This window comes from Lissotriton helveticus, chromosome 12 (genome assembly GCF_964261635.1).
Source record: "Lissotriton helveticus chromosome 12, aLisHel1.1, whole genome shotgun sequence".
Classification (NCBI taxonomy): domain Eukaryota; kingdom Metazoa; phylum Chordata; class Amphibia; order Caudata; family Salamandridae; genus Lissotriton; species Lissotriton helveticus.
The window spans coordinates 847900203-847915083 of NC_136073.1; the positions used below are offsets into that span (position 1 = coordinate 847900203).

At 45.1% G+C, this 14881-nt stretch overlaps 1 protein-coding gene across 4 annotated transcripts in view; it reads left to right on the forward strand.

Moving 5' to 3' along the window:
- The window catches only part of NFIC (nuclear factor I C), a 322708-nt gene that overhangs the window by 236764 nt on the left and 71063 nt on the right, over window positions 1-14881 (forward strand). For 2 of the 4 annotated variants that reach the window (XM_078669817.1, XM_078669819.1), the window contains exons 4-6: window positions 6201-6275; window positions 10527-10619; window positions 13318-13441. In XM_078669817.1, coding sequence (XP_078525943.1) covers window positions 6201-6275; window positions 10527-10619; window positions 13318-13441 — 292 coding nt within the window. The remainder of the gene's footprint in view (window positions 1-6200; window positions 6276-10526; window positions 10620-13317; window positions 13442-14881) is intronic. The other 2 variants (XM_078669818.1, XM_078669820.1) reach the window with 1 other exon arrangement.

The following is a 14881-nucleotide window of genomic DNA, read 5'->3' on the forward strand; positions in this document are numbered from 1 at the left end:
GCAATGTAGGGTTTGGTGGAAGACAGGCCTGGGTCGGAGCGCGGGTCCCCAAGGATGGCTAGGATTGTCAGGTGCTTGACCGCGGTGTTGTGGGTATTCTCCATAATTGTGTTGGGAGTCTTGCCCCTATTGTGTTGGAGGTCTTGCAAATAATTGTGTTGGGGGTCTTGCACATAATTATGTTGTGGGCCTTACCCATGATTGTGTTGCAGGTCATGCACATAATTGTGTTGTGGGTCATGCACATAATTGTGTTGTGGGTCATTCACATAATTGTGTTGGGGGTCTTGCACATTAATTGTGTTGTGGGTCATGCACATAATTGTGTTGGGGGTCTTCACATAATTGTTTTGCGGTCTTTACCCATAATTGTGTTGTGGGTCTTCACATAATTGTGTTGGGGGTCTTGCACATACTTGTGTTGAGGGTCTTCACATAATTGTGTTGGGGGTCTTGCACATACTTGTGTTGAGGGTCTTCTCATAATTGTGTTGGGGGTCTTCACATAATTGTGTTGGGGGTCTTGCACATACTCGTGTTGAGGGTCTTCACATAATTGTTTTGCGGGCCTTACTCATAATTGTGTTGTGGGACTTCACATAATTGTGTTAAGGGTCTTCTCATAATTGTGTTGAGGGTCTTCTCATAATCGTGTTGGGGGTTTTCACATAATTGTGTTGGGGGTCTTGCACATACTTGTGTTAAGGGTCTTCACATAATTGTTTTGCGGGCCTTACCCATAATTGTGTTGCGGGTCTTCACATAATTGTGTTGCGGGTCTTCACATAATTGTGTTGAGGGTCTTCTCATAATTGTGTTGAGGGTCTTCTCATAATTGTGTTGAGGGTCTTCTCATTATTGTGTTGAGGGTCTTCTCATAATTGTGTTGCGGGTCTTCACATAATTGTGTTGCGGGTCTTCACATAATTGTGTTGAGGGTCTTCACATAATTGTGTTGGGGGTCTTGCACATACTTGTGTTAAGGATCTTCACATAATTGTGTTGAGGGTCTTCACATAATTGCGTTGAGGGTCTTCTCATAATTGTGTTGCGGGTCTTCACATAATTGTGTTGAGGGTCTTCTCATAATTGTGTTGAGGGTCTTCTCATAATTGTGTTGCGGGTCTTCACATAATTGTGTTGCGGTTCTTCACATAATTGTGTTGAGGGTCTTCTCATAATTGTGTTGAGGGTCTTCACATAATTGTGTTGGGGGTCTTGCACATACTTGTGTTAAGGGTCTTCACATAATTGTTTTGCGGGTCTTCACATAATTGTGTTGAGGGTCTTCTCATAATTGTGTTGAGGGTCTTCTCATAATTGTGTTGGGGGTCTTCACATAATTGTGTTGAGGGTCTTCTCATAATTGTGTTGAGGGTCTTCTCATAATTGTGTTGAGGGTCTTCTCATAATTGTGTTGAGGGTCTTCACATAATTGTGTTGGGGGTCTTGCACATACTTGTGTTAAGGGTCTTCACATAATTGTTTTGCGGGTCTTCACATAATTGTGTTGAGGGTCTTCTCATAATTGTGTTGAGGGTCTTCTCATAATTGTGTTGAGGGTCTTCTCATAATTGTGTTGGGGGTCTTGCACATACTTGTGTTAAGGGTCTTCACATAATTGTTTTGCGGGCCTTACCCATAATTGTGTTGCGGGTCTTCACATAATTGTGTTGCGGGTCTTCACATAATTGTGTTGAGGGTCTTCTCATAATTGTGTTGAGGGTCTTCTCATAATTGTGTTGGGGGTCTTCACATAATTGTGTTGAGGGTCTTCTCATAATTGTGTTGAGGGTCTTCTCATAATTGTGTTGAGGGTCTTCTCATAATTGTGTTGGGGGTCTTCACATAATTGTGTTGAGGGTCTTCTCATAATTGTGTTGAGGGTCTTCTCATAATTGTGTTGAGGGTCTTCTCATAATTGTGTTGGGGGTCTTCACATAATTGTGTTGAGGGTCTTCTCATAATTGTGTTGAGGGTCTTCTCATAATTGTGTTGAGGGTCTTCTCATAATTGTGTTGGGGGTCTTCACATAATTGTGTTGCGGGTCTTCACATAATTGTGTTGCGGGTCTTCACATAATTGTGTTGGGGGTCTTGCACATAATTGTGTTGGGGGTCTTCACATAATTGTGTTGGGGTCTTCACATAATTGTGTTGCGGGTCTTCACATAATTGTGTTGGGGGTCTTGCACATAATTGTGTTGCGGGTCTTTACATAATTGTGTTGGGGGTCTTCACATAATAGTGTTGCGGGTCTTCACATAATTGTGTTGCGGGTCTTCACATAATTGTGTTGGGGGTCTTCACATAATTGTGTTGGGGGTCTTCACATAATTGTGTTGGGGGTCTTCACATAATTGTGTTGCGGGTCTTCACATAATTGTTTTGCGGGTCTTCACATAATTGTGTTGGGGGTCTTCGCATAATTGTGTTGGGGGTCTTCTCATAATTCTGTTGGGCTCTTGCACATAAATTGCTTTGGGGGTCTTGCACATAATTCTGGTTCTAATTGTATTCATCCGAGACATATTTTTTCAATGATTTGATATGCTGGTATTCATTTAGTGTAACATTCCCCTTTCTTTAAATATTGATTTATTTCTGCAATAAAGTCATACTACAATTTTTCTCAGACGGACCTCGATTACGAAAACCCGTTTTTATGAGCCCTGTGCAAGCACCTGTTTATAATTACCAGGACCAATAAAGTTCATAGCCCAAACTGATTCCAGCAGGTTCAATTTATTGGGGCGACAGTCGCCCAGTAAATACCGAGACACGCATATTTTCTTCATGTTATTTCACGTTTAAAAGGGGAAAGTCGTATTTACAGATAATTATTACACGGGGAAAATGTCTACCTGGGTGCGATAATAATTATGAAATAAACAAGGTTGGATTCAAAAGCAGCCAGGACAGAAAAATATCCAAGCCTTTCTCTCTCTTCTGTTCTCAATTTCTCTTTTGTTTTTTCTTTCTTTCTCTCTATTTTCTCTGTGTCTTCTGCAATAAACCCAGGACCACTGGAATAATGCGGCAAGGGAGGACCACATTATGCGGCAGGGTTTACTAAATTATCCCCCAGATGCATCAACAACCCACTTTGCGATTCCTTAATAGCGAAAAATACCGATTCGCTATTAAGGAATTGCAAAATGGAATGCATAAAGAAATCACTTTAAAAATAGCGATTTCTTAGAATTCCTTAATTGCGACTCGCAAATTGCGAGTCGCAATTAAGGAATACCTCCCCATTCATTCCTATGGGCCTACAGGCTCATAGGAAGGAATGGGGAGACAATCTCAATTTGCAAATCGCAATTAGCGATTTGCAAATTGAGATTGCGATTTCAAGGGTGAAGGGGTGTCAAAGGACACCCTGTTGCACCCCTGAAATTGATATGTGCACATATGTTGCGCACACACATGCCCTTAAGGCATGTGTCTGCGCAACATAAAACTTTGAAAAATGCACTTAAGTGCATTTTTCAAAGTTTTTGCAAATTACCATGAAGTTGTACTTCACAGTAATTTGCGTGCCCTATTAGCGAATTCGCAATTTTAAATACTTTCATGCATTGCATTTAAGGAATCTCAATTTGAGATTCCTTAAATGCAAATAATCGCAATTTAGCGATTTCTAAAATTGCGATTTTTGCATTTGGGATGATGCATCTCAAATGCAAAAATACTGCTCGCAAAGGAGCAGATTCTGAGAATCTGCCCCTTTGCGAGCAGATTTTTGTATGATGAATCTGGCCCTATGTGTCAAGTAAATGCAAATTATGCAGTATAATGCGGCACATTTTATGATAGTATCACTTCATTGTTGTATAATTTGAACATATTTGAACACTGTCTGGACAAAGGTTTCACCTCATTGGTACTAGCTTACCACCCAAATACAGCGATATGTGACCGAAAGGTGAACAGTAAACCTTTGCAAAGTGCCTTCCATTGCACAGCAAGAAGCATTGCCACATTTTTAGTAACTTTTGATCCATTTGAGCAACAAACTATTTTTTTGTGTTAAAATATGCAGCAGATGATGGATTGTGTGGCAAATGCGGCAAATCCATTATTATGCGAAAAACACAGCGGCTGCATAATCACATAATTCTAACGCCCCTGAATTAACCCCTGGGAACTGGACGGTCTTTTTGAAGGCTCTGAGTCCTCAAAAATAGACCTCCACAGGCTCAGGCTGCTCCCCCGCCCACCCTCACCAGCCCTGGCCAAAATTCTGATGGGTTAAATGACCAGTTCGGCCCAATGCATAAACCATAGTGGCACTCTCGATCGATGCCACATAGGTATATATCATCATATTGGATGTGGGGAAGAATCAGTTAACAGGTTAATGTGTCCAGAGTTTACCACAATAGGACGCATAATACCTGTTTCAGTCCCCTCCCCTCTGTTTACCCAAGGTAATTTTAAATAACCCAACCATCCATTGGTAGTGGTATCTAGAGAGGAGGGGCGGTATATGAGACGAGAGCAGACGAACAACTAAGACCCAATTACAGACGGGCCTGAATGGGGTGGGACACTTACCACACAAGAAAATACCATTCCCCTGGGGTGAGGTTTTTACTGGGTGCTTGAAATGTCTACAAGTCCGAGTACTGCCAAGAATAATGGGTTATTACTTGTGGAATTGGTGCATTCCAAGGTACGCATGCATCGGATTGTACCAAGTACTCTTTTTTGCCATAGTAAATTTTGGCCGCTTTGAACATCTGAAATTTAATCGGGGAAAATTGCACCGGGTGCATTGTTTACCACTCAACCTTTAATTCCACACCCTGTGTTCGCGCAGAAAACTGAGTTAAGCACTATAGATATATTCAGGACCTACGACTCCACTCGAATATGGTACAGTCTAAATTTGTGAATCCCCTAGTTGGCCAAGGTGGAAAGAGGTAAGATGACCTAATGGAGAGCTGCAAAGGTGGGTCTAGACTCATAAATCTGTTTACTGAGAGAGGTTTATGAGGCCATCTTTTCAGGTTTTATCCAACGATATCTTTAATAAGAATTATAGTAAAGAAATAGAAAATACTATTAGGGATCTTTGTAAACTCCAAATACCATCAATATCAGGATAAGCCCCAAGGTGGATCTTTGTCGATCGTTGAACGTCAGGTGATAGATACCTAAACTGCAAAACGAAGGTAATTTTTTATCAATAATCTTGATAAGGTTTTTAGACAGTCAGAGCAAAACTGGCTAGGCTTGTTAAGATATTTGTAACTTTGAGCCTTTTACAGATAATACAGACATGATTGGGTTAAAAACCTCAATGCTCCTTAAAAATGCAACATCTTACTTCTCATAGTAAATGACCTTTGATTATTAAATTATACAAAAATGTTCATAGTATTAGTAGCTAAATCTGACAATCTGTGGGAAATAGTCTGACGAGCTATTGGCTATTAATTTGATGTGCAGGCTTTCCTTGACCACATAAAAATAGTAGTCCTGCCCGCCATCTTGAAACTGTGACATCACGAAACAAGTTGGTTCTGCTCGGTCCTTAATGTGAACTTGTGGATGCCGATGGGGTGCACATGCACTCATTATCGGAGGACAACACTTGTTTTCTTCATCAGATTCTGACCCTGAGCAAAAGAGAAAAAACCCAAACAGGAGAAAGAAGGAGGAAAAAAAGATACAAAACATTGGCAAAGAGAGAAAGCAGGGATGAAAAATAACCTGCATGAGTGCGATAATCAGGGCTGTAGGGTCTGTTGGTCGATCAACGAGGCGTGAGGTGGATTCAAGACTACGCACCTTTAAAATCGACACCCTGTTACTCGATCGCACTGGAGATGTGGGCTTCTGAGCAATACTTTTGGACTTGGCACTTATTCTTTTACAAATCAAGCACTTGTTTTACTACGCTCCTATCCATCTATACACGTGAGAATAATAAAATCTTGTTGTTCAAGGTGCATAGAGATCAAAGCTAATTTAAGACATCTGTTGGCCATCTGCCCTCCCTATATTAAGATGTTCTGGACACAAAGCTTTGATGAAGTGGCTCTTAAAATCTGAAAGGCTATTACTGGAACGTACACACCAGGCTTTTGAAGGGTCATCTGAGGATTTTCAAGTCAGAACTCCATACTTGTATCTCTCGGTTTCCTTCTCTAAGGAACTCGCGACTCACTCACGTAACTCTTTCTCTTTCAGAGACGACCGACTTCCAGGAGAGCTTCATGACGTCCGGTGTCTTCAGCGTGACAGAACTTATCCAGGTGTCACGGAGTGAGTATCTCAGACCGCCATCTCTTAACACGCGTCACGCAAGCCAACGTTCACCAGAATCAATATTGGTTAAATTCATAGAAAATTGATACATCTAGGCTTCATACATGTATGCCTACATTGTGCACCATGGACATCTACGTAAGTCACACATCTCCAGGCTTACTTAGGGTCCATGGAGTACAGAGCAACAAATTTTCCAAATGCAGACAATGCGTTGAAGTAAACATGGCACAAATGTTCAAAAGTAATGTAAAAAAGTTGTGTTATTGTCTAGAGGGATTTTTTCTCTCCATGGCAAGCCCCCTCCACCTGCACCCCATAAAATATAGGGTTGTGTCCAATACTGTCCAATTCAGGAAGGTAAAATATATTCCCTTTCCAGAAATAATTTCCCATGGTGGGATAGAAGTCTATAAAAATGTGGAGAACATCCTCAAACCTACGAATTAGTGAGTCTTCAAAAACTTATGAATGAGAAACTGACCCAGGGCGCTTCTTTACTACACCCTAGTCACAGATTTACTGGAATGAGTAGTTTGACTCATTGGCCTATTTTTCCACAAAAGTAAATCTGATAGGTGCCAGCAAATATGAATATATTCTTATAATGTCAATTAGGGACCAGCAGTGGTTTTCCCTGCTGCCAGATGATGTTGCCAAGCAGTACTAATGGTTTTCCCTGCTGCCACTCAGATGACGCAGCCTGAATTTGTTCATGTTGGGTGGGACATCTGACTGCAGGGCGGTCAAGGAAGTGAAACTACCATGGCCCGCGGCAAAGTCGAGGAAGTTGGCACGACTTCATCCAACTTCGTAGACATCGGAAATCACTTTTCATGCCCTTACCTGACGGTACCAACCCTGATTTGGATCACTTCCCAGGGCGCCTGGAAGTAACAATGCTGCAATTACAGAAACCACTGGGTCTCTGTAGTTATCGCTTCAAAGGCCTTGCACGGGGAGCATTAAAAGACTTGGCTTGAAGTGCAAAACGGATCCACCATCCTTTCTCGCTATCTGCCATTTAAGCTTAATTACTACATTTTAAAAATACGGCCCACTTGCTCCACAATGACCCCGCGACTACTATCTGGTTGGGAACCAATTGTGTCACAACATCTTCAAGACCTGCCATACTGGTCCTGCCACCTCCCAGATCAGACTGTTCCACCTCCCAGATCAGACTGTTCCACCTCCCAGATCAGACTGTTCCACCTCCCAGATCAGACTGTTCCACCTCCCAGATCAGACTGTTCCACCTCCCCTGCCTGAGCACAGTTCCATCTGGATTTTGGTTAATTTGATGGCCCATTTCACACAGATCGCGCTTCGTTTTGTGCGCATACACAGAATAGTTCCAACACACCGCGATAAGCGATACGCGGGTGCTGCGCAGATTGCTAAGGTATACAAGATGTGAGTAGGAGTGGTTGAGGGGTCTTCAAGCCGATGAGCCTTACTTGGGGTTCTGCGCGCTGGCTGGAACCACTGATCAGGATTTTAGCACAGATTATCTAGGTCAAAATTCATCTATTAAGACCAAGGCTGGTCCCTACCAGGCGCTGATGGTCTCACCGAAAGTCTTGTTATAGGAGTGTTTCTAGGTAGCCAGGACCTTACAAATATTTATTTATTATTTATTTAGCGATTTATAGAGCGCCTGGTGACCCGGAGGCATCCCCGCGCTGTAGCATTTGTGGAGACCAGAGGGGAGAGGGGACTTTATTTTGGGAACAGCAGCGTTTTCAATTGTAGCATTTGTGGAGACCAGAGGGGAGAGGGGACTTTATTTTGGGAACAGCAGCGTTTTCAATCTGTAGCATTTGTGGAGACCAGAGGGGAGAGGGGACTTTATTTTGGGAACAGCAGCGTTTTCAATTGGATATGGGGTGCACACTTCTGAAGCTTAATGTTGTGCAACATTGTGGGGCCAATTCACAAAGGAATTTTATGGAGGGGAAATAGCGCTGCAGTAGTACACATCCTGCCTCTCCCACCCCTACTGGGTGGAGGAGCCCGCCATGAGTGCGTAGACCTCTGCACGCAGAGGTCGCCGTTATAGTAGTAAAAGTGGGAGGGGCAAGGGGAAGTGGATGGAGAACGGGGAATATTTACTACTTAAATTAAATGTGGTTTGGAGAAACCTAATAAAGTGTCTAGGGAGGGAATTAAAAATACTGAGCACACCCACAAATAAGAAAGGCAATTGCAATTCACAAAAGTAACCAAAACATCTTCCAAAGTAGTTCTATTGACAAAATAAAAGCACAAATCTACTCTATCAAGCTTTGGAGTAAGTGAAACACCACACATGGCCAATTACTGGTACTGCAACTCACTCACATAGAAATCCGTGGGAAAAAAACAACAGTCAATCTACCACCACATGGGGAATGATATAAAATACATGTGTTTAAAGTTACATTAAGTATTTTAATGGAAGTAATATTACAACAATTACTTCATTATTGATTTCTAATTTTAAATGTCACTTCCTAATAATTGTTATTGTTATTAATTATTTAAAATTAAAAACGTTGTTATGATGCATTATAACATTTTGTTTTCATTTATTTTAATTAATTATAACTTTATATTCATTAGCATGCTTATAATGTGTGAGTATTAGAATACATTTTTCATCACTAAGAATCAAGCACTTTCAACTCACCTCATACTGCAAATAGGGTGACCGGATATTAAAAACATGTAACTCTAATAAAAATACAAATATTTTTAATTAAACATTTAAAAAAAAAAATAGGAGTAAGATAACAGACATATTACACACAGAAGTCACATATATTAAGCACACCTGATACTACAAGGAGGAAATGACTTACACCCCCCCCCAATCAACACCTGAAAGTCAGTGCAGCATGTACATTCGGTTGTATGTCATTGCAACGCGGGCTTTTACCCCGCATACCATTAAAACACGGGGATTACAATGAAAGTCGTTACAACGACTTTCGCTGGAGGGCGCTGGATAGTGGAATAGTTTAATTTTCTATTCCAACTCCAGCCCACGTTGACAGTAGGGAAGGTGTTGGATAGAAAATTAAACTATTCCCTATCCATCAGCGCCCTCCAGCGAAAGTCGTTGTAACGACTTTCGTTGTAATCCCCGAGTTGTAATGGCAGTGCGGGGTAATCTCCTCGTTGTCATGGCTGTTCTCCGTACAGTCCACTAATGTTGCATGTAGGCAGACTTTGCTGTTCCTCCTTAGTGAAGCTCCTGTTCCTCTTAAGTGTGGTAGGTGCACCCTAGATTCTAAAACTGGTGTGTTGCATCCTGGGAGTGCAGGGACCCTTGTGAAAAAGGAGAGTTGGGTATGGTTGTAAATTCTGTTTTTTGGGGATTTTTACTTAATAGATGTGAGTTGCATGAGTTTCTTGTCAGCTTGTGGTCTTCCCTATTCCCTTTTATACAAAGTTCCCCACCCTTGAAGCTTCCCTTTGTGAATAGGCCCCCTTGTCCTTAACTTTTTTTAAACAAAACTTGGCAGCTCCATGCGATGCAAAGCTGGCAAGCATTTAAAAGAGTGTCAGAGGGCCCTGTGTGGCAGCGGGAAGGTATCACTTCTCAAGACTCCTCAGGGTGAATCCCGCCTACAGGCAGCCATTTTCTTCTCGATAAATAAACGTATGGTATACAGTTCTGCAACTTAAAGCCCTGCACAACTTGGGCAGGAAATCCAACTGCTCTAAGGAAAGTAAACTTCTCCTAGAGTGAAGTTGGAAATTTTTCCTGTCAAGTTTTTTTTACTCATTTGGCTAAATCCTATAAGGTGGGGGCTGAAAACCAAAATCATCCATGGCCAAAACAGTTAAATTAATCCTGCCTTGGACTGAGGGGAGGCAGTGAAAGCTCGTCCAAATAGTGGACGTTACAACACAATTTTTAAACTATACTGGCGGAGCGCATTCAAGGCTGGGTCGTGGCAGCGCAAGCTGGACTAAAGTAGCCATCTCGCTTGCAGCCCACCAGGGAAATCCCAGGTGCCCAACAGGCCAGTCTGACCCTCACCCTACAAGCAGCTCCTGGAAACCAGTCCTCACTGCGCTAGTTATGCACCCACACCGTCCCTCATCCGCCCCAGATGCTCTCTACTGCCCCCTCCTGGGCGTGGCTCTCTTTAGTGGGTGTGGCTTATAATTGATGAGTTATCAGAGCGTTTCTTGACCACCTCTCTCTCTCTCTCTCTCTCTCCTCTCTGTTTCTACTTCTCTCTTCTCCTCATCCAGTAGGTTTACAAGAGTCCCTACCGAGATGGGGGGAGGGGGGACGGACAGTCAGTTCCTGGCTGGGATATCACTGGCCTGACGCGGGAGCAAAATGTAAGATGATAAACACGTCATTCAAATATTCACATACTTGTTCTCTTCATGCAGCAGCAAGCAGTGGCTGCCTGACTCTTGCACAGACAGACAGACAGACAGACAGGCACTGAGACTCCAGCACTAGCTCATAGGACAGAGACATCCTTCTAAGGCCCCTGCTGCAGACTAATGTCACCCGGTCCACTCTACCTGCCTGACAGCAGCACAGAGAAGGGGGCTTCCACCTGCCTCGACCCTAGCATCCACTGACAGAGCCTCTCTTCCTGCCTGGCCCTAGCACTCACAGACAGAGCCCTTCTTCCTGCCTGACACCAGCACATACTGACAGAGCCTCTCTTCCTGCCTGACACCAGCACACACTGACAGAGCCCCTCTTCCTGCCTGACACCAGCACACACTGACAGAGTCCCTCTTTCTGTCTGACACTAGTACACACTGACAGAGCCCTTCTTCCTGCCTGACACCAGCACCCACTGACAGAGCCCCTCTTCCTGCCTGACACCAGCACACACTGACAGACTCCCTCTTTCTGTCTGACACTAGTACATACTGACAGAGCCCTTCTTCCTGCCTGACACCAGCACCCACTGACAGAGCCTCTCTTCCTGCCTGACCCTAGCACATACTGACAGAGCCCCTCTTCCTGTCTGACACCAGCACATACTGACAGAGCCTCTCTTCCTGCCTGACACCAGCACACACTGACAGAGCCCCTCTTCCTGCCTGACACCAGCACATACTGACAGAGTCCCTCTTCCTGCCTGGCCCTAGCACTCACTGACAGAGCACCTCTTCCTGCCTGACACCAGCACCCACTGACAGATCCCCTCATCCTGCCTGACACCCGCACCCACTGACAGATCCCCTCTTCCTGCCTGGCCCTAGCACTCACTGACAGATCACCTCTTCCTGACTGACACCAGCACATACTGACAGATAACCTCTTCCTGCCTGACACCAGCACACACTGACAGATCCCCTCTTCCTGTCTGGCACCAGCACATACTGACAGAGCCTCTCTTCCTGCCTGACACCAGCACACACTGACAGATCCCCTCTTCCTTCCTGACACCAGCACGCACTGACAGAGCCTCTCTTCCTGCCTGACCCTAGAACATACTGACAGAGACCCTCTTCCTGTCTGGCACCAGCACATACTGACAGAGCCTCTCTTCATGCCTGACACCAGCACACACTGACAGAGCCCCTCTTCCTGTCTGGCACCAGCACATACTGACAGAGCCTCTCTTCCTGCCTGACACCAGCACACACTGACAGATCCCCTCTTCCTTCCTGACACCAGCACGCACTGACAGAGCCCCTCTTCCTGTCTGACACCAGCACACACTGACAGAGCCCCTCTTCCTGTCTGACACCAGCACACACTGACAGAGTACCTCTTTCTGTCTGACACTAGTACACACTGACAGAGCCCTTCTTCCTGCCTGACACCAGCACACACTGACAGAGCCCCTCTTCCTGTCTGGCACCAGCACATACTGACAGAGCCTCTCTTCCTGCCTGACACCAGCACACACTGACAGATCCCCTCTTCCTTCCTGACACCAGCACGCACTGACAGAGCCTCTCTACCTGTCTGACACCAGCACACACTGACAGAGCCTCTCTTCCTGTCTGACACCAGCACACACTGACAGAGCCTCTCTACCTGTCTGACACCAGCACACACTGACAGGGCCCCTCTACCTGTCTGACACCAGCACACACTGACAGGGCCCCTCTACCTGTCTGACACCAGCACACACTGACAGAGCCCTTCTTCCTGCCTGACCCTAGCACATACTGACGGGGCCCCTCTTCCTTCCTGACACCAGCACGCACTGACAGAGCCTCTCTACCTGTCTGACACCAGCACACACTGACAGAGCCTCTCTTCCTGTCTGACACCAGCACACACTGACAGAGCCTCTCTACCTGTCTGACACCAGCACACACTGACAGGGCCCCTCTACCTGTCTGACACCAGCACACACTGACAGGGCCCCTCTACCTGTCTGACACCAGCACACACTGACAGAGCCCTTCTTCCTGCCTGACCCTAGCACATACTGACAGGGCCCCTCTTCCTGCCTGACACCAGCACACACTGACAGGGCCCCTCTACCTGTCTGACACCAGCACACACTGACAGGGCCCCTCTACCTGTCTGACACCAGCACACACTGACAGAGCCCCTCTTCCTGTCTGACACTCACACATGCTGGGGTTCATCACTTCCTGACATTATCACAGACAGAGTGATCCTTTCTTCATGCCTGGCACTAGCACAGTCTGGCAGGGCCTCTCTGGAGAGGACCTTTGCTGCCTGGCGTATTAGCACAGATTAGGAAGGACCAGTGCTGCCTGGCACAGACTGGCAGCGCCTCCCATGCACTAGCACAACTTGGGGAGCATCAGTGCTGCCTGGCACTTGCACAGACTGGCAGGGTCTCCCAGCAGCACTTAAGAAGGGGGAGGCTCTAAATGCCTAGCTGAAAGTGCCAGACCCATAGAGGTCCTCCAGCAGACTGGCAGGGCCCTCCCATACCAGTCCTCCGGTGCCCGCTGTAGCTTCCACGTGCCTGCTCAGAGTCCCTTGCCCCCCCTCAGTGCCCCCACCCCCTTATTACCTGTTGTTCACTCTGTCTATTCTTTGTCACACGCCACCTCATGGCACATGTCCTTTTGTTCGCAGCGCCTGTCGTGACCGGTGGCGGGCCCAACTTCTCCCTGGGGGAGCTGCAGGGGCACCTGGCATATGACCTGAACCCCTCCAGCACGGGCATGAGGAGAACGTTACCCAGCACTTCCTCCAGTGGGTGAGTACCAGTGATGCTGGGGGTGCAGTGGGCACTGCCGAGAGATGGACTTGTGACCTCTGCTTGTTGGTCTCTAGAGTGTATTTCTGCCTCCTGCTGGTTCTCACTTCCTTGTGATATATTAATTCTGCTGTGAGGTTCTGTTGTTTGTGTGTGTTCCTCCAAAGCGCCTAGAGACCCAGTGTGGGTAAGTGGTAGCTATATACATGTACTAGGTAAGTCAGTCGGTCAGCAGTTAGTACTGTGTAGCTCTGACTGTTGTTGTTGTGGCCTTATTTTGATAGCTGTTGTTTTTGTGGTGTGATTCTGAAGTTCTAGACTTTGTTGGAAACAGGTTTTCTGAGGACAAATTCGACTGAACCCCAATAGATGCAATGTCTTGAAGTTTCATTCTGACTGTTGTTGGTTTGTGTCTCCCAGTATCTTTGTTTTCTGCAGTACTATCCGACTGTCCTTGGCTTGTGGTCCCTTTTCTAATGTGTAACTTTGACTGTTGCTAGCTTCTGCTTTCCACCAGCTGCTGTTCTTTGCAGTTTAATCCAGACTGTATGCGGTTCTTTCCCCCAGCAGCCTTTGTTGCTTGCAGGTTGCTATTGAATATTGTTGACTTCTGACAACCAATAACTATTGTTTTCTTGGGTGCAAGTCCAACTGTTGTTGGCTTGGGGTTTGTGGCAGCCATTACTTCCTGTAGAGTCATTCTGCTGGTCTGAGGCTTGTGATTGTCGGTGCCAGTTTGCACAGTCTTGCCTTGTGCTTCCTCACAGATACTTCATTGTGCATAGTGTCTGTGACTGTTGTCAGTTTGTGCTTTCCACCCACTGCTTCATTTTGCATGGTATTTCTGACTGAACTCGTTTCCCCCATTTTTTTCTGTGTTCTGCAGTTTGATTGTGAATGTTGATGGCTGATAATGAGTTCCACCAGCTCTTGTTGCTTCAGTGCAGTTCTGAATGTTCATGGCTTTTGTTTGCTCATAATTACATTTTTCTGCAGTGTAACTCTGGCTATTCTTGGTTTCTGATTTCTAACAACTGCTGCTTGTTTGAATGTGCTTCTGACTGTAGGTGGCTTATTTTCCTTATTAGCTGGGGTTTTAAGCAGTGTAATTGTGAATGTTGTTGGTTCATAGTTCCCAGAAACCTGATGTTTTCTGCAGCTCCATTCTAACTTTTCTCGGCTTGTGATTGCTTGTGGTTGTCTTAACATACAGTGTAATTCTGGCTGTTTTTTGCTTATTGTTCCACATAGAAACCTTTTTTCTGCAGGATAAATATTTCTCTTGTTGGCTTCTGATTTGTAGCAACTTGGACTTTTTCCAGTGTTATTCTTCCACATTAGTTTCTGTTATTTGCTGTATAATTGTGTTTTTCGTTGACTCGTGATTCTCAATGGCTGTTTTTTTTCTTCGTTGTGCTTCTAATTGTTCCTGGCTAGTGA